Source organism: Hippoglossus hippoglossus, chromosome 8 (assembly GCF_009819705.1).
Source record: "Hippoglossus hippoglossus isolate fHipHip1 chromosome 8, fHipHip1.pri, whole genome shotgun sequence".
Taxonomy (NCBI): domain Eukaryota; kingdom Metazoa; phylum Chordata; class Actinopteri; order Pleuronectiformes; family Pleuronectidae; genus Hippoglossus; species Hippoglossus hippoglossus.
In genome coordinates this window covers 18,327,267-18,347,870 of record NC_047158.1, presented here as the reverse complement: position 1 = coordinate 18,347,870, position 20,604 = coordinate 18,327,267, and the positions used below count along the sequence as shown (strand labels likewise).

General features: G+C 43.8%; 1 protein-coding gene across 2 annotated transcripts in view; it reads right to left on the bottom strand.

Annotated features, from left to right (window-relative positions):
- grin2aa (glutamate receptor, ionotropic, N-methyl D-aspartate 2A, a) overlaps nucleotides 1-20,604 on the bottom strand; it is a 135,205-nt gene that overhangs the window by 36,660 nt on the left and 77,941 nt on the right. For both annotated transcript variants that reach the window (XM_034593214.1, XM_034593215.1), the window contains 3 exons: nucleotides 13,706-13,872; nucleotides 10,883-11,311; nucleotides 3,364-3,478 (listed from right to left, as the gene is read on the bottom strand). In XM_034593214.1, coding sequence (XP_034449105.1) covers nucleotides 3,364-3,478; nucleotides 10,883-11,311; nucleotides 13,706-13,872 — 711 coding nt within the window. The remainder of the gene's footprint in view (nucleotides 1-3,363; nucleotides 3,479-10,882; nucleotides 11,312-13,705; nucleotides 13,873-20,604) is intronic.

The following is a 20,604-nucleotide window of genomic DNA, read 5'->3' as shown; positions in this document are numbered from 1 at the left end:
ATACCTGTTTTACAAGCATGTGAATAATGATATAACATGTAATCATATGAGAATAAGCATACGTTTGCCACACTTCTGATAAAGTGTGAATGGACTAAATAAGGGGGTATAAAGTCTTCAATGAAATAGTAAACGTCTTTATAATGTTTTATATGTATGTGTTTAATGATCATCGCTCATCGTTTTTTTGTTTTATCAGTCAAACTTTATCACTTTTTTTTGTCACGTTACAAAATCAAATATTTATTCCAGTGAACCTTTTGCAGAGTGAAGGTATTTGTGTGTGTTTGTGTGTGTGTGTGTGTATATCTTCATTAGGAAACGAAAAAGTTGGGGTAAACACACAAACATTAAGTTAAAAGCAAATCTCAATGTGTGTGTGTGTGTGTGTGTCCATGCATGTGTGTGTGTGTGTGCCTTTTATCGTCAAAGTAAAACTGAATTCTTTAATCTCTTTGATACTGGATGAAAGTTGAATTAATTTATTGCTTTAAAGTTTAGCATGCACCATCTTTTTTTCCTGCACAGATAAATGTATGGTGATGACTTCTCTGCCAGCCCTGGCTCGGCAGCCTCCCTCTCACTTGGTATTCTCTCTTGCTGCTGTAGCTGCTCAGTTGTTACCGAACATTTCACTTCTTTCAGATAATAATCCTAATTCTGCACAAATCCCCCATAATGCCACACTGGATCCAGCCTCCTGATCCAAATACACCTGCATGACTTGCTGCAATCTGCTCTCGTTTCCAATAGAAGAACCGTAATAGACTTGCGGTTACGTAATCCTGAAAAAACAGGTGTAGAGAGGTGGTCCTTTTCCAAAACTTAAAAAAAACCCCTGCATGTCTGTGCTGTGGAGAACAGCAGGTGTAGATGCTTTGAAAAGCGCTAAACACCTGTAGTGGGTGGGTGAGAAAGAGGAACACACACACATGGTGGTAGCTCAGCTCCACCTCTCTCTTCCTCCGGTTCCCTCTCTCTCCCCGTCTTCCTTTTCTCGCACTCATTTGCTCCCACTATCTCAGCCCATCTGTCTCTATCGCTCGCTCGCTCGCTCGCCTCGGTATCGCTCCATACTGCTCTCTCCTCTCGCCGTCTCTTCTGTCTCTCCTGTGCCCCGGGGGGACACATTTTATATTTTTAGTACATATCCATATTTTAGTGCAGTTACTGAATTTTTATCTCTTGATCGTCATGGAAGTCTCTCTCTCTCTCTTTCTTTCTTTCTCTGTGTGAGTGTGTGCACGCCGCTGATTTCTGGTGCATGGGTGGGACGGCTGCACCAGACTGACAGAGGAGAGAGAGACAGAGAGAGAGAGAGAGAGAAGCTCCCAATTATATTTCCACTTTGGGTCTCTGTGTCTCTCTTGCCTTCAGTGTCTTTCTCTGCACCGCGGTGAAGTGGTACTGATCAATTTCACAGCCTTTCTGTTTACAACAACACACTAGCTTCCCTCCACATGCCAACAAAGGGTCTTTTGTGTGTGTGTGTGTGTGTGTGAGTGTGGTTGTGTGAGTGTGGTTGTGTGTCAGTATGAAATATGAAATAGCTAGTCTCAAAGATTGGGTGGAGACTGTGCGGATTGCGCAAAACCGAATACTGTAACACACACACACACCGATGTGACCTGAATAAAAATCCGATTGGTCGAAGCACACGTCTCCTGAATAGTGTTTCTGTCAATAACCAGTGTGAAAGGGTAAGCAAACACACACACACACACACACACACACACACACACACGCGCACACACGCGCACACACGCACACACACGCACACACGCACACACACACACACACGCACACGCGCACACACTCACACACACACACACACACACACACACACACACACACACATACACACACACACACACAAGCAGGAGCAGTGATCCCTTGCCACCCCAATAATGGAGGTCTCAGGTTTTGATTAACTGTTGTTTGAGTTGCTATCAGAGACCACAACAGCAATCACAGCTAAAGACAGGCAGAGTGCACAGATTATCTGGCCTTGGCAGAGACATGATAGAGAAGGGATGAGGGGGGGGGGGGGGGGGGGGGGAGGTGTGGATGAAAAGATGGAGGCGGACAGAGGAAGCAAAAGAAGACGGGGAAGAGGAAGAAGAGAGACGTGAGGCGAGAGATGTTATGAGAGGAGGAGACAAAAAGCTGTGGAGGTGTAAAAGACAAAAAAAGACAACACACATCTCTCTTACTTCCTTATCCAAATCCTTTCTTTGGCCACACCTCTCTCTTTTGCTACTCTTCCCTCTAGCTTGTCATCCACTGAGCTATTAGCTATTAGGGGCAGTGAATATGAGGATTGAATACGAGGTGTTTAATCCTGCGCGGCGCAGCCAGGTGTAGGTGCAGAGATGCATGGCTGCCATTTAAAGTCCATTACAACAGCAAGGAAAAACTCCTCTGGCAATTCTTCACCGAAACTTTTCTCACGTAGAAATCTGAGCATGCCGGTAATCATCATCATTTTCAATTCTGGTCTTTCCGTCTTTCTTGCTGGTTGTGTTATCTCAGAGAACATGTCTTATCAATCTTAGCAATGTTTTATCGGTTTAGTCACAATGACCGTTGCTGCTACCGACCCAGATCCTTGCTTGCCATGCATAGGGAAGCCTTTTGGTTAAGGGAATAAAATTGTGTCAGTCAGGAAACGGAGAAAGACAAAACAATCTTGTGTTCGACCAGCACATGTAGTTCGGTATTATCAGTCTATATCGTAAACAGATGTATCGGTATAGAAACTGCAGTATTAACCAAATGCGACAGAATCATACAACCAAACTGGAGGGTGAACACCTGACCTGTGCCGAGGTCAGGCCGGGTTCGGACACAAGTTTTGAAATGATATTCGGATTTGGATCGGATTCAGTTTCGTTGGCTGGGCCAGCTACTTGAATTTGTACGTTGCATGTACCTGGAATCTGGAAAAACATCGGGCTTGGGTCTAGTTCGGACACGAAAAAGAGAGAATGTCGGGTTCAGGTCAGGCTCGGTCGGTTGTGTCTCGGGCTCGGTCGGGTGTATTAGAAAACACCTAAATTTCCCATTTTATTTACTCACTGACGTATTTTTTTACATTTTCTTTTTTCTGATCGGCCCTTTATTGTTATAAATGTTGTTTGCCTATTTGTGGGTATGGTACAGAATGGTAAACCCCATTTTAATTTGCATAATGATGATTAGACCTAAAAGCAGCAAAAGAAAAGTCCATAGATGAATGTGTGTAAAATAAAAATCACAGCGGATGTAAGCTCTGTGTCCTCGGTGATACGTTCTTCCCCCTGAAGAACACATGTGGTTATTCTTACACATCAGCCAGACAAACACCGTATGCAAAACGCCTACCTTCTCCCACTCCCTTTCCTTGTTGAGAACAATCACCACCAGCTTTGGGAATTCCTGGTAGCCGTCCTCTGTAAACGACAAGTCTCTGCCGTCCCATGTCACATTCATCATGTACCTGAGAGAGACAGGCGAGAGGGAGGAAGAGGAGGAGGAAGAGGAGGAAGGGGGGAGATAAGACGTAGATGAGAAAGAACAAAGGGGGAAGGGAATGTGGAATAATCCGAGAGTGAGAAAAGGAGAGAAATGAAAGGAGGAGAGGAAAAAGGATATTGAATTAAATTAGCATGAGAAAACATCCTGAAATATCCGAACAGGCTCTTTTGTGCTGAAAATTATAGTCATATTTGACTCACATGCACGGACTGGGTTATGATTAGATTCCAGAAATGAAAAAGCATCTGGACAGAAGAGTCAAAGCAAAACCCTGAAAAAAGCTCTGTGTGTGTGTGTGTCTAGTTTAACCTGTAAGTACCTGAAACTCCTTAAAATCGGAGTATTACTACTGAAAAGAGAAAGTGAGCATAAACAGTAGCCAGCAGTCCACACTAACACCACACACACACACACACACACAGTAACGAGTGACCCATATGGCAGGTCACATTAGCTAAGATGGAGGGGAGTGGGAAGATATTCTTGGGTCTACACAGCCTCCACATTAATCATGGCCGTCCCTCCCCACTGTCTCCCTCACTCCCTCTGTCAGCGGATGTACAACACGCTGGAGACGCCGACTCTTCTCGTCCACTTCCTTCTCCGTTGTCGGGGGTTGCGTGGCGACGGAGGTGAACTTTGAAGTGTATAACTTCCCTTTATTATTGTGTGTGATGTGTATGATTCCCTGCCAAAGTTTGAATAAATCAAAATCCTTGATTGGTAATAAATCAGTTTATAGGTAAATGTAGATCTTCTCTCTTTTGTCTCTTTTACATATAAAAGCACCTAAAGCTACTTTAATGCCATGAATATCATTAACAAGAACATGATCGGCAAAAAATTTACCATGGATTCATTAAAAAAGCAATTATAAACAGATGACCACACTTGAGCCAATTATAAAGTGCATAATAAAAGTGTAAGATACCGACATGTTCCTTTAAATTGCTGCTGGCGACACTCACACACTCAGATGAACCTATAGCCAGCGATGCGATTAAAATGATCTGATTGGCCTGCGAGCGACCAAGGTAGTATTAAGCCATTTGATTGGACAGGGGAGGCAAAGCTGAACCCAGTGCAGCAGAGAAAGAGGCGCTGGGATCAATACCATTTGGATGTGTTACTCTGTTTATGTGAGTGGAAGATTATTACAGTCCTGAAATTTGTGTTTGTGAGCGAGGACAGGAAGCAGACAGGACGGGCAGATTGTGTGTGTGTGTGTGTGTGTGTATCTGTGTGTGTGTGTGTGTGTGTGTGTCCCCGCCAGTAGGTTTGGGCCGACGCCCACCAAACAGGTGGACCTGAGATGGGCGTTGCTAGGATACTGTCACAGACTGGAGTGTGTATGCAGGAGGATGACCCAAAACAACCCTGAATGAACATCGTCACACACACACACACACACACACACACACACACACACACACACACACACACACACACACACACACACACACACACACACACTTATTACTTTGCACTCCTCAATAATACTCCACGTAATGTTTCCTCTCCCCTGTAGCACTGACATCACAGTACAGCAATCCAATTTCTCTCACTTCCCAGCCTCCATTATATCAGTAATCTCTCTATTCATTAGGGTGGAGGTGGGGGGTGGGGGGGTTTGAGGGAGAGGCGAGCAGACAGTGGAGAAAAGGGGACACCTAAAAAAAAAAAGAGTGATTGAAAGCATAAAGATAAGAGAAAGGAGAGAGAGGGGAGTATGACGAGGGGGGGGGGCAGAGAGCTAAGCCTCGACAGAGTTGGGATAAAAATATCCTCTGTGTTATTTTTTCCTCCTTCTTTCCTCTTATTTTGGGCAAAAGGGGGGGTGCGATGGGAATGAGGGAAGGAGGGGCCACTGCAGCACAGAGTTAACCAGCGCTACACATTCACTGCAGCACACACACACACACACACACACAGACACACACACACACACACACACACACACACACGCTGCATTACAGCAGCCAAAGCCAAACGCTCTCCGTTTGCTCTGCCATCTTAATCCTCCTCTGCTGAGCGCCGACAGAATGTTAATGGTGTAAATAATAAAAAGACAGTGACTTTTTATTTTTTTATTTTAAATGTACTCCATCGTTTTTTTTATTTCACGCCGACCAGCCGTCTTCTCTCGACACAGCAGCCTCCTGCCCTGTCAACTCGCTCTCGACACAGAAAGACGCCGCGTCTCAAGTGCTCACTTATTCCAAGTTCCTCTAATTACATGGTACTTTGTGATAAGAACTGTGCATCTTGTCTGAGGAGAGGGGGGGTGTTTCACTGCAGGGTCCCCACGAAGAGGGTGAGATGAGCTTTAACGCTGTGTGAGCGTCAAGAATAGAGACATTAATCCTCCGTCAAGACAAGGACCAGTCGAGGCAATGATGTGTAATGTCAGAGCGCTTCGTGATCTATTGAGTTCTCACACACGCTGAGGCTGTGAGACACACAGGGTGGGTGGGGGGGGGGGGGGGGGGGGGTGTCCTTTTAAAAAGATGATGGTGCTGATTTAGATTTTTAAAGAGTAGCCGAGGGTGGGAAGTGAAAACACACACACACTGAGCCTCAGGTGGCATGTGTTCAGCTGTGGCTTGAATGATGACTGTACAAGATGATATAGATGCCAGCTTAGCAGTGTGTCTGCCCCTCCTGGTGTGTGTGTGTGTGTGTGTGTGTGTGTGTGTGTGTGTGTGTGTGTGTGTGTGTGTGTGTGTGTGTGTGTGTGTGTGGTCAGTGTTTGTTTGGGTTACGGCAGCACAAGATTAATGCCACCAATTACCTTTCGTCTTTTCCAAGCTTGCGTTTGCACCAAAAAAATGCAACACATGTCCACACAGCTACCTCAGCAGGATTTCTTTTGTTGCACAAAATATTGTGTGTGTGTGTGTGTGTGTGTGTGTGTGTGTGTGTGTGTGTGTGTGTGTGTGTGTGTTGGCTCAGGCTCCTTTTACGCTGTAGCTCAGTTTCAGAACCATGTATTTTTTTTCAGCAACACAATTTCAGAACAGAAATGACTGCACGACACCCGGCGCACCTTTTTAACATCCCCTTCCCTTCTGATGAAAAATTAATAATCATCTCGTGCTCTGGGATTTGCAGCAGTTCACATTGCTCCCTCCTGTCTCTATACGCGCATTCAAACCTAAAAGCAACTTGATGGTTGTTTATCTCTCAGGAAGATGTCAATCATACACTGTTGCTGCTGCGTGAACACACCATGGACACCTGCTCTGCCCAAGAGAGCAGACTCTGACCTTTTCATATCTCTTGTCCTGTAAAAATGACTTTAGAAGTGTGTAACGCTCGAACACCACATCATGTGCATTCCTTGGATTTAGTGAACGAGTCCGACCCGAGCTTTTCCCTGCTGCGTTCATGTGTGAATGCGAAGATCTACTGTACTTTACGGACAGAGAAAAGATCTCTTTTAGATTGTCCCACTTCTCTTTCCATCCTCACTGCTGTTCTCCAAACTCCTTATTATCCCCCAGGACTGTTTTATCAGGCTTCATTCACATCTTCATGAGAACATAATACAAAAGGTTTTTGTTTACTCACACACAGACCAACATCTGTCATCCACTTATTTAAATGTCAAACTAACTGTTGCCTGCACGATAAACTGATTCTTAAGCTGACAAGAGAGAAGAGAGGTTTCTGATACTCAAACAGACTTGGTTGTGTTACAGTAAAGCTACAGTACTTTGTTACTCCTAGTTTCTTTGCGTGTGATTAGTTTCAACACAGACAGTGTACTTTACATATAGAATCCTATTTTATCGTATTTTTGATTATAGTCGGGATATGTTGCTTACATGGAGCAGGAAAACCTGGTTATCCATATTCCTGTATACACAAATAACATTCAGAGACAGATTATTTCAAGGCCCTGCAAACACTTTTTGCATTTGTTATTGTAACCTTGACGACGAACGTACTATACAACCTTTACCACTGTATTTCAGGAGAAGGAAAAATTACATATACGGTTGTTCACACTGGGGGGGACTTCATCTCCGTCTCCATAGGTGACCGTGTATAAGTGTATTCCCCAAGTAGTCAAACACACATATAAAGGCATTTCTCACAAATCACATCGACTGCACACACACACACACACACACACACACACACACACACACACACACACACACACACACACACATAGTAGAAACAGGTAGTCATGCAATAATGTAATATGTATACGTTTTTTTCACCCAACAGATATTGAAAGCTTATGCCTCTAACTCTTTTGAAGCAGTTTTGTAAAAACATATGAACACAACTTGAGTTTTATAATTTACTTACTTATCTTTTACACACTACTCTACACAGTTTAATTGAATCCTATAAAATATTATTCAATTTGTGCACATTTGACACATCTCCTATATTCTCATGTCTTTGCACAGCCCACATGACATCTGCTCCAGGACTCAGTACAGTATATGTAGTAGTGTGTGATATGTGTATGTGTGTGGGTCCTGAGTTCTGACCCTCGTATATCAGGGCTGCAGATCCTGAAATTACCTGTCAGAACAACCTCACACATGTACACACACGCATGTACACACACACACACACACATAAATAAGTGCTTAAGTCTTTTAAGGCGCGCTGTTCACCACTGCAAGGTGAGAAGTACACTGTAAATCGGTCATGACAGAACATTCACTCGAGGGGGGGGCGTATTTCTCTTGTTTTCCAGCACAGACACACACACACACACACACACACACACACACACACACACACACACACACACACACACACACACACGTGCCATATTTTATGTGGAGCACTTCCTGTCACTTGGTCTTATTGCTGCACTGGCCACTGCTCTTAGTTGGTCATTTGTCTCCCTGTTTTTTATTTAATTTAATTTTTCTATCACTCTGCAAAACATATTTATCTTGGATGTGTCGCAGTGGATTTATCATCAGAGCCGTCACGGGCAAAGTGAGTGAGGTGGAGCTTCACTGCGGGCCCACACTGCACGGCACCAGTCACAGGGACTAGAGACTTTTTCTGTGATTTCAGCACCGACTTTTAATATTATTCTCATCAAAATAACTTTTGTTCTGCTGCGACAGTTTCCTGGCTTCCTCAAGGACGGAAGCGGCATCCACTGCAAATCAAATTGTTGTCACGAATCGCGGTTGAGGTGTTCGAGCAGAGAAACTCATACATTTCAAACAGAATGCTCGGCGACTGTTTAGAGGATGATGCAGTTTGGCAGTTTATCAACATAAGAAGCGGAGAGAAGGCGAGAATAAAATACTGTGACACTTTGTCAGTGATGTGATATGTCACACGGGGTGCTGTACATTTGTACATGCGGCCCATCTGCCCACCTCTGTCCCCGTGCGTGGGTGTGCGCACGCTGGCATGTTCTCATATCTCCCCTGACAGCCGTCGATGGTCTAACAACCCACACTGGCCCGTCGCCCCGACCCAGCCCTGACCAATCGTGTTCCTCGTGTCCTGCTCCCGAAGCCCTATTGGCTGAGCTTTCTCACCCACAAAACAGCCATCTGTGGCAACTCGTCACCTGGGTAACAACCTGGGGCAGCAGAGCATGCTGGGAACAAAGTCAGCTGGCTCGGGATATTTGGTAATTCTCTTTTGGTTTACCTGCGACAACACACGAGTTATATCAGAGTGGATGTGGTATTTAACATTTTTAAAGATGCAATCAGTCATACTCTGCACATTATAACCATCATTTACTAATGGGAGCTCATAAATGTTGCTGAACAAAGCCAGTTAGTTGAGTGACTGCTGCGATTCTAACCTCTCCAAACGGGCAGAGTCCCAGGATCTCCCAGGCTTCCTGAACTACCCACGCACGGTGCACGGTGCATTTTGTTTCTGCAAAAACCCAAATTAAAATTGATTGAAAGCCCGAGGGAGGTTCAGACTAAAACCATCTTCAATACTGATGCAAAGTATCTCAGGAGCCAGAGAAGAAACCGGTGACGTAATGTTGGGACACATGAGCCAAAGGACTTTTGATTTATTGACCAATTACATGAAAACGTATTAGACCAGTTAAAATTTATAGACAGTCGCTGGAAACTGACCTCAGAGGGAAATGTTGGACTTCCATCTTGAATTCCAAAGCTGATATTAGTTTAGCGGAGATTAATTCAATCTAAATGATATTATTGTTGTTACACTAATGCAGAGTGCTCGAAATGCACCTGATTCATTATTAATCTCTCACTGTCTCAATGTTTTCCTCTTTCTCTCTGTCGGCTCCTCGGTCTTTTACTCTCAGCCTCTCATCCTCTGAGATATTGTCGTCTGACCGAAGGTATGTGAACCTTTGAGAAAACGCTATTTATTCTTTTAGTAGTAAAGCAAATTAACAAGATTTCTTTGTTCCACACTAAATCGATTCCCAATTTTATACCACGTATAGTAAACGTACCTTGTTTGCCAAATGATGTGGCAACTGTTAAATACCAAAGCACATCCATAGAACAGAACTACCTTCAGTGGTTCTGTTCTTCTCAATCATTTTCTAGTGAAACCATCCTAATTGTAAAATAAAGCACATTGGAGATGGGAAAACGTTTCTGAATTTTGCCTCGTGTGTTTTTTGGAAATGCGTCTTGGAATCGGAATGACTCATTTACACCGAAGAATTCCAATTTCACACATCATTATTAAATAAAATGAAAAAATGAACAATATTGGGATGTAAACACAGGTTGTGTGTTGCTGTGCTTCCCTTCCTCTGCCAGATGGAGAGCCAGACCTGCCAGAGCTGGCAGGACCTGCAACATCTCCCACTGGCTGCTGGGGAGCGGGGCGCGTGATGAGGAGTGAGAGAGTGAATGAGAGACGGAGGAATACATGAGGAGAGGAACAGAAGGACTCATCAAGGAGCTCTTCAATTTTGGAGAGCATTCATTGGTAGCCCCCCGTCTCAATTCTCCCTTTCCCTCGTCCTTTACTGCCCAAATCACAAACTTGTTCCTCAACTTCCATTCACATGTTTCCTTCCCTTCCTCCTCCCACACTTCTACACTTCCTCTGCTCTCTTGGCTCCGACTCTCAATGCTCTGGTCTCTCATCCAGTAATTGTATCGTTCTTTAGTCTCAATCCTTGCTAACGTGGTGGAAGTCTCCAATTACCGAGGACGAGGGTGCAAACAAACACACTCTGGCACACACACACATGCACACACACACGCAATCCATGCCCATTAATACACCTACTCTCTTATGAGAGTACACAAAACAATTATTACACTGCTGTTCATAATTTCTCTCCTTTATAAAGACCCATTGCTCGCTGCCTTTCCCATTAGTTATCGTCACACCCACACACTCCTTCTTTACTTACTTGTGTAGTGCGCTGGGCGGCAGCTTGGACGTCTTCTCCATCGGGCCGTAACAGGACGTTTTGGCTTCGGGGATGTCGCCGTACTCCTCCAACATGGCTGCCGCTGCCGACGTTATGATCCCTAAACCGTCGCGAACCCGCGCCTCCAGCGGGTAGTCCCAGTCGTCGTACGACACCGAAATCATCCCCGACGGGAAGTCTTCGGGCGTTATGTCTGGGTTCCCGGTGGTGAGCGACGGCACAATCCAGATGTATCCAAATCCGGTGAGGCCCAGGGAGCGGGCCTCGTCCAGGATGATGACCGCCTCGTCCTTGGAGCAGTAGAGCAGGACCACAGGAGACTGGACCTTCTTCAGCATGATCTGAGACCGACTGTCTTCCTCCACCGCGTCCAAGGTGATGATGTTCTGCAGGTCCCACCCCACAAAACTGAAGCAAGGATAAAGAGGACATGGAGTGAAATGTTAATATTTGACTAATAGACTATTACCTTGGCAGAGGTGCTGACAAGAGCACATCATTATCCATTACAATTAATATCATTGTTAAGTGCGACATGAATACTAATAGATGTAAAGTGCTTATTGTCAGGGGAATCACATTAAGGCTAAATGGGAATGCAAATGCTAAAGCTGGTCCTGTACAAAGATGCTCAGCAGCTAAAGAACAAACAGTGGCTTGTTAATGTGGGAGGGGCCGGAGCAGAGCCTGTGGTCACTTTGCTAAGAGGAGACAACACTCATCAGAAAACAGCGCTGTCATCGACATAGAAGCTGAAACTTTGAGCTTCCGACTCGTCTTTTGAACACACAAAAAAAACAGTCTCGCTAATATTGCATTGGCTCAAGCACGTGGCTGACGAGAGTTTTAATCTGCTTCTGTGGCCAGTTAGCTGGAGTGGGCACACTGTGAGAAAAATAAGTGCTCATTAAGCAGATAAAGCATTTGCAGAGGATCTTTGTCATCCGGTGGGACTGACTGTGCTTTTTTCACAATGTCCAGAGTGATAATATCCAGCAGCAGCCAGTTTAGTGGACTAAAGAGCAGCGGAGGCAGAGGAAATGGCCGTTATGTTAGTAATTAAAGAACATGAGATGTCATAAACTGGGCGGCACGGGGCCTTCGTGGCGGAGTGAGGGACAAAGACGGACGTGCAGTCACATCAGGAGCAGTTAAACATCATGTAAGAACCCAACAATAGACAGGTGGTGTAACGGGAGAGGCATCTGGGACTTGTCCGCTTCCTGCTGTCCAAAGGGATGATGGTCTGTGGTCCCACATGACACAACTAGTAAATCGAGACAGTGATACTCAGAGAGAACGGCAGAGAAGCAACAGTGGTGTGTTCGAGAGGTGGTTCAGGAAATGAATTCAGTAAGAAACACAGGTATTAACATGTCACAACAGCCTTTACTCAATTAGCTGACTGGGGAAATACTCTGCTGTGAATGATGGGAGTTCAAACTGTCCAACTCTCCATGACCCAGTCAGTTTGAACCAGCTTACCACAAATCGACAAACGCTTAACGTGGTTGTATAAATTGTTGAATACTATATCAACATCGAGGTCACACACTTATTCTAATTTATATGTACATACGTGTGATGAAGTGGAGGCTGATGTGAACTTGCAGCTCGCGCTTCCTAGTTTCCAAATATTAAGAATTATTGTAAGAGGAACAAATTCCTCTAATCTTATTTAATTAACCGTTTAACAATGTGTTGCCGCTCGAGTATAATTAATACTGTTTAAGCGTCACCAGATTCAGACGAGCTGTGGGTTTTTTGAAGCGCGGCCTGGTTTGACATAAAGAGTAACTGCTAATGGAAACGACCGTCCTCAGCCGGGTTTCTATATATCACAAGTGCCGGCACCAACCTTTACCAGCGCCTCCACGTCGCTGCACGTGTTTCATTCCTTTGACATTTTTCGGACACAAATTATGGCTCGCTGTTCTTTTTTCTTTTTCTCTGTGGGGAGAACTAACACATCAGTCAGAATGACCTAATGGTGCAGCACACGGCCGAGCTGCACACAGCGTTCATTTGGAGAACGCTGGGCCTCTCAGGCTTTCTGTCTACACACTGAACGAGAGCGGCAGGAGGAAAAACACAAGGCCAGAACATCGCTTGCGGTAATTCTGCCGAAAAAAAGTAAACTTGTCCATTCTCCGGGGAAATTTGCAGTGATAATGGAGAAGATTACAGATGAAATAGAGGAGCGGACTTGGAGAAACGCCTGGAATAGTAACTCTTCATGAAACATACCTACAGGTCTTGTTATCTTCAGTTTTTCTTCCTGCACACTGCTGCTAGTGAAAGGTGATTTTCAGCCTGTGTACTTCATCCTTCCTCTGTTATGGCTGTTTATTCTCAACACAATCTACACTCTGTGTGTGTTGACAGTGATTCCAGCTGAGTTTTACTCTTTCTGTTGCACAACAGTTGATTATTTAGTTCATGTATCATGTGTTTTTTCTTGAAATTGCATTTTATAAAATACTGTGATAACTATCTAAACACATTGATATATTGGTGATACGCTCAATTTGAATGTGTCCAATGGAGCATTTGACATTAACTTTGACTTTTTACTTTGGTCCATGTCCCATCCACTAACATAGAGGGAACAGGGTTTAGGGCCTATACTGCAGTCAGCCACCTGGTGGCGATAGAGCCGCTTTGGCTGTCCATCTTTAGTACAGCACTTCTTGAGTCAACTTCTTGTTGGTGACTTTAATGCACTTCAATAATAATCAGATAGGTAGAAATTACAGTAAGACAGTGAGGATGTGTAGAGCGGTGAAAGGTGACTGATCCTACCTGTTGTCCACGGTCGTTTTCAGGATGTTGATGAACTCCTGGTAGCCGGGGAACTTCGACGTGACGATGGAGAAGATGTGCCAGTCGTACTCCTCCATAATGTTCAGCATCAGCAGAGCCTCCTGCTGGATGGAGGCGCCGAACTGGAAGAACGTCGACTTCACGTCCTGACAAAGGAGAACAGGAGGCGCAGAGAATTAGTTACACATTCTTTTGGTGTTCTTTTATTTTTTTTTTGTCTAATTCAAACAGCATCTGAGAAATATCAATCTACAACGGAGCACTTCACATTTGGCACATCATGAGTATGCAGACTGTCTCTCTCCCTCTGTCACACACACACAGATCCAGAGTAATGAGCATCCCGTGGAAGGAATATATGGATGAGGGGCCTCAGAACAATTCAATTAAGCCCAAATTGGATTGGTGCAGTACAGGCAGAGCCGCAGAACTCTGTGGGCCTGGTTCTGGGGTTTCATTCACTCTGAGTTACTCATATCCGCTCCATTAAACCTGACTCGCAATCATTTGCCTCTTAATTCAGCCACACGGAGACATTGGCTTGGACAGAGCAGACAAGTGCTATTACAGGTGGACAAATTAACTCCATTCATTTATGTAGGATGATTTGTTTTAAATGAGTCATTATGCTGCGGCCTATTGGATGAGGTGAGATGAGACAAAAGATAGTGAGGGCGCAAAAAGCATTTAGCATCAATACAGAGAGAGCTTTGTCTTGTCTTCGGTTGTTTGTCGCGTGATCTGTTTGTGTGTTTGTGTGTTTGTGTGTGTGTGTGTGTGTGTGTGTGTTCCCTCGAAATGTCAAAGAGTTCACGCATGGCTTATCTTGACACCACTTGTCTTTGGCACTCTAATTATGATAGACCTGAAGACGTGTGTAAGTGTGTGTGTCTGTGTGTGTGTGTGCACCTGTGTGTGCACCTGTGTGTACGTGTGAGGTTGCATCCTGGCAGCTAAAATAAGGGCGATGAGACACGGAACAAAAGGTCGGAACTCGAGATAAGAGACAAACGAAGATTCTGCCCCAGTGTCACTTTGTCAGATGACACCTGCTCTCGAAAATCAGCAGAAGCACTGACATACACTAACCCTCATGAGCGCACACACACACCACAGACACACACACGTTTCACTGAAGAGTCTGCGTAGAAACATCTTTCTGCTGTCTGCGTATTATGATTCTATAACACAGGCTGTATATACAGACGCACAACATTTCTACTGTAACCATTTCACTTTAGTCCAAGTCCTATCCAGTAACATGGAGGAGGCAGGATTTCAGACCTATATTGCCGCCAGCCACCATGTGGCGCTCGAGATGCATCAAGTCGTACGTTTTTATTTGCAGTCGATGGTCTATGAAGATGAAGAAATGCACAAGGTTGTGAATGAAATTAATGTTTCAAACTGAGCCGACAAAAGTTTATGAAACTTTCCAACCAATCCATCTCATTTCAATATACGTTCCTCTTTTTATTTTGTTCGGTTTCATACCAGTTCGTCTACTAGTTTCTTATTTCACAGCCATTTTGCTGAAGACAGATTTCCACTTCTGAGACTCGGAGTAGGTCTAACAACTGAGTGAGGAGAGCATCGGGGGGGGGGATGAGAATACATACAAGTAGAAAGCAGGGACTGGAAGTAGTGGTGGACGGTATTTGCAACCGTATCAGTGCGCTGTATGTAATTTCATCTCCACATGCATGACCTGGCATTTCGTCCCCCACTGTGTTGATAGCCTCTGAATAATGTGGTTATTCACTGTTTGCATTATTCGTGTGTGTGTGTGTGTGTGTAAGTGAGCGAGCGCACATCGTTTTTCCTCCTATATCAAGACTCTTGAGTGCTCTTTAATGGTATTGTATCTGTATGCGAGGTTGGCTGATTCGATACTCAGACTCAAGTGCTCTTCAGAGGCTCCTTCTGCAGCCTTGTTGTGTGTGTGTGTGTGTGTGTGTGTGTGTGTGTGTGTGTGTGTGTGTGTGTGTGTTCTAATGGGGAACAAACTGCAGCAATGCCAGAGCACGGGGGGGGGGGGGGGGGGGGGGCAGGGGGGAGGCCATGCTATAAGACATGTCACTTCCTGTCTTCATCACAGCAGCGGCCGATAATCCCACACTTTGCTCCAATCTCCAGAGCTCTGTGACCAGCACGGGGCCACAAAGAGCACTGGGCGACCGGGGGATGCATCAAATACGCTGGAGGGAATAATAACTGTGTGCTGTATGCATTTTATTTTATTTCATTTCAGATATTTACTGACGTCTGCACCTGCAAACTGTTGAGAAACCAGTTTGCTCACATGTGTAATAAATGTTTTCTTGGAATTCATTCATAGTTTTTTGTTTGTTTAGCCTTCTGATGCTTAATATGTGTATTTTCCCCATTGCCATATATCCTGCATGCTCCATGTTAGTGGATGGGACATGCACCAAACTAAAAAGTCCAAATATGCATATAAATATTTTTTCTCAAAAGATGATTTCTGTTATTTTAGGTAGTCTGATCACAGTGATGTCTGTTCAATTGTTAACTTTTGCAGTAAGATTTGATTTAATTGGTTATTTCCCAACATTTCTCCTTATTTTTATTCTACTATGAGAATAAATTGACGCTGAAGGCAACATTAATGCACGATGAATATAGCACAAGCTACTACTGGTTCTGACTGATCTACAAGTACTTTGCCAGTATGTTGTGTGTGTGTGTGTGTTTTGTCTGAAAGGACTCAAGCTCCGGGCAGGAAGCCAAGATTTACCACAGACCAAAACAGAGATCTCCCTTTCACCAAAACATTCCCTCTTTTCTGGTCTCAAATGATTCTGGGCGCGTGCCGGCGCTCACTTGTGCCGGCCAAGCCCACGTCTCTTTATTTTCACTGCGGCTCAGCATATCAAACAACAACAGAGCCCAACTGGACTGAGGAGATTTGGACGAGGCCGTGCTCAATATCCTCATTTTATGCAAGTGCATGATCGCTAACACTACTTAGAGTGAGAACATGGCGAGTTAGGCCTCGGTGTGTTCCCTCAAAGCTCGGCTCTTTGGGTTGACCTAACCCAGGATCCTCAGACCAGAGCCGACTCCTGAGGACAAGACTCTGAGGACGAGCTCTGAATAAAACGTCCTGCTCTCCTACTGAGGGACAAGGACCAAAATCTTTCCACAGGAATGTAGAAAATCATATTCTGTTATATGTACGTGTACAACTTCCATTTTTTGAGCGTGTCTGTCTTTATCACATTGATAATGATTGATATTTGACATGTGTCAATCACAATCCATTCTTTTTTATATAATTTTGACCGTTTTTGGATAAATGAGGAAGGGAAAGACACGAAGGAAGAATGGATATGGTAAATAAATTCTAAAATAGCAGATGGGACGTGTGTGTGTGTGTGTGTGTGTGTGTGTGTGTGTGTGTGTGTGTTTGTGTGTTTGTGTTTGTGTTTAACAAGGGAAACACTAAAAGGAAGCAAATTAGCCCGAGAGTGGCAGACAGAAAAAAGTTCCGTAGAGACATGAAATTAGAGACAAAGAGGGAGAGAATTTGGATGCGGGGCAGAGAGGGAGAGAAGAGGAGAAGCGATGGGTAGAGCGGTGAAGAGGAGACTGATGGTGACTAAGCAGCGTGTGATTGTTTCTAATTGGGACGGCTCACAATCCGTGACATCAGAAAACAGCCAATCATATCCTCTCATTTCACCCTTGTCAAGTGTGACATGTCTCTGCTTTCCACTCACACCTCAAGCTCGCGGCAGACACACATACAAACAAAGAAAGACACACACACACACACACACGCACACACACACACACACTTACATGCGCACACAGTCTGTCGTCACATCTCTTCTGCTCCTTGCTCTGTCTGTCATGTTCACAGTCTCCCAACTCTCAAATTTCCCACTCTGTTGCACACACACACACACACACACACACACACACACACACACACACACACACACACACACACACACACACACACACAGAAACACACAGAAACACACACATAGACACACACAGACACACACACCCAGCACCAATGATGCAGATAAACAAACAGGACAGTGTGGCTAAGTTGAGATTGAGGGGAGTTATAAATAGTAGTCCTCATATCCTCTGCTGCTGATAGCATCATGCACTGTCTGGTCTGATGACACAAACACATACAGACAAAATTTGCTCTCTCACACACACACACACACGCGCACACACACATGCACACACTTGGTGAATTGTGGGTTTAGTCTGTGAGGTACACGCTCACAGAGATTAAGGTCTGACCGTCCAAACCTGCATATATTTGTCATATGTCATATTCATCCACGTATCACTATCTGCTGAATCTGATAGCTCCGCCATGTCCACTGGAGGAGAAACACTGATACAAAAAAAATACAAAAAAATACAAAAAATCCTCGGGGGCCGCTTACTAAATATAAACAGACAGGCCTAAAAATAGCAGCGGCAAAACAAAAGAGAGAGAAATGTCTGTTGTGGACACAAACTGAAAATGCCAAGCGTGCAGCGCTCGCCTTGGAAACCACACCGGAAACAGTGTCTGCAGCCAAAAACATGGACAAATTTAAAAAGTCTCGTATGAAGGATAAAGTAAGTGATTACTGTGTGGAAGCTATAACCTGACAGAGGATGGGTGTGTGCCAAATATTATGTCACGACAAGAAATCATGAAAACAACAGTAGCAGAACTCACCAGGGATAGAATTTGGTATCACATTGTATGACTCTACAAAACAGGTATTTTCTGTCATTTGGGGAAAGTCAAATATTTCCTCATATCTTTGAGTCCTTGGTGCCAAATTACAAGAGGTGATGACTCAACATGACTAAAACAGTGAGACGTTAGATGATGGTCGGAGTTGTTTCTTCGAGATCACGAGTAAAGGTTGAATTCCGACACGAGAGATGAGGATTCTCAGTGAAAAACACCGAGCTGGGCCAATGTTTGTTCTCTGCATTCAGGCAGAAATCAAGAGTTTTTTGGGGGAAAACAAACAAACACTCGAGGGGAAACTCCTGAGGCACCAGCTTGTTTCTCTCCTCACATGTGCATGTAGAATCTCCCGAAGCTTTATTTTTTTTTTGAATCCTTTTCACAAAACATAGTGGAGGCTTTATGTTTTTTGCAGCTTGGCCAGAAAAACATCTCTATAGTATCTCCGTGTCTGCAGGGCTTGGATTGGCACAGATACATCATCAAATAGACGGGTGCCAAACAGATCCGGTGAGTGTAGAGAATATAAACACCAGTTCCAAATGTAAAACAAGTGTGTCAGCTTATATGCTGGCACCACTTGGTTCTACTCCCCCCTGTGTATTTGGTTAAGGAAATAAAGAACAGCAGGACGGCCAATTAGGGAAGTTGAAAACTTTGCTGAAGTAAGCGCAGCTTCAAGAAATGAGCCGTATTTGTGTTTTCTTCCCGAGGTTCGTTCCTTGTGTTTGCCAAACAAGCGCGACATCATTAAACAGAAGATTTCAGTGGGAGGAAGCGATATGATCATCTATTTAGGAAACAGGCCTCAATTAGACTTTGTGTGTTATTTACAACAAGAGACTTTTAAATATAGAACTATTGACAGAGACACCAGACGCGAGAGTCTCATGAGGGTGGGGAGGAAGACTTCAATTTTGAATTTCAGTGAAAGGAAAATGTGCAGCACTCTTTGAAATCAGAATATTTAATTAGATTATATCAAAGTGCGTCTGTCTTCTTGATCCACAGTCAGTGCAGGTCGCCTGATTTCTGACTCTTACAACACTTCATTTGTAGAAAGAAGAAATTCATTTCTGTATTCACGGTATCAACTTGTGATGTTTAATTCACAGCACTTTAATAACTCCTAAATCTTTTGTGAACACTAATTTAGGCGATTTAATGCAACCTCTGTGTGAGTCGTTCATCTCCCCTACTGGCAAGACCAATGTGCTGGAAGTTAATATTTTACATTTTAACATAATTAAAAGGATAAGACATAAAAAATCATATATGGTGAGATACCGCACTGCTGCATGAGTTATCTTTGTTTTAATATTTTGAATAATACCTACATTTCTCAGCCGTTTCAGGACATGTGTCCATCCGCAATATTGCTCAGAGGAAATTCTGTTGCCGACGTGAAAGCTTGACAAGTTTGATACACATTTGAAAAATATTAATAACGTGAATTATTTGCACGAAGAAAAAAAAAAAGGTCATTAACATCATATCAGTGGTTGTTTAAACGATAAAAGTCCGAACAAATTCAGAAAAGTTTGTTAAGATCGATCAAACAACCAAAACCCACCAACAGACAAACAGAGTCACAGTCAAGCAGCTTCCTGCTGTTCACGTGAAAACCTCATAACCCGGTGATTGTATTTTCTCTCCAGCTGAAGCAGCATATGTTTCTCTGCTGACTGAGAAAACCCTTCTGAGTCTATTGGTTTATGGTCCCCTTTAAAAAAAACCAGTTTGATAATGGCAGGCTGATGTAACGGAGCCATAACAACGTTACGAGGCCCGAACACAACACAGAGCAGACGACCTCACCTCAGACGTGTGACGACGAGTTTAAACAGCTTCTATGAAGTCAATTGTAACGTCAATTAAAAAACACACCTACTTCGTCTGGCAGTCAGTTTATGTGGCCTTTTTATAACTGTATGGTTTTTAGTATTTATATACATTTTCTATTTTATTATACGTTGCTTTACTAAAAGGTTAGTGTGATAATGTAAATTTATTATCTTTCTTTTATTGCTGTCTTCTCTATTGTTGATTGCTTTGGTGTAAATCAGTCTGTAAATGTAACTTAACAAATTTTTATTCATTTTTAACATCCTATGTAAGTCAATCGCCTGTAAAGCACTTT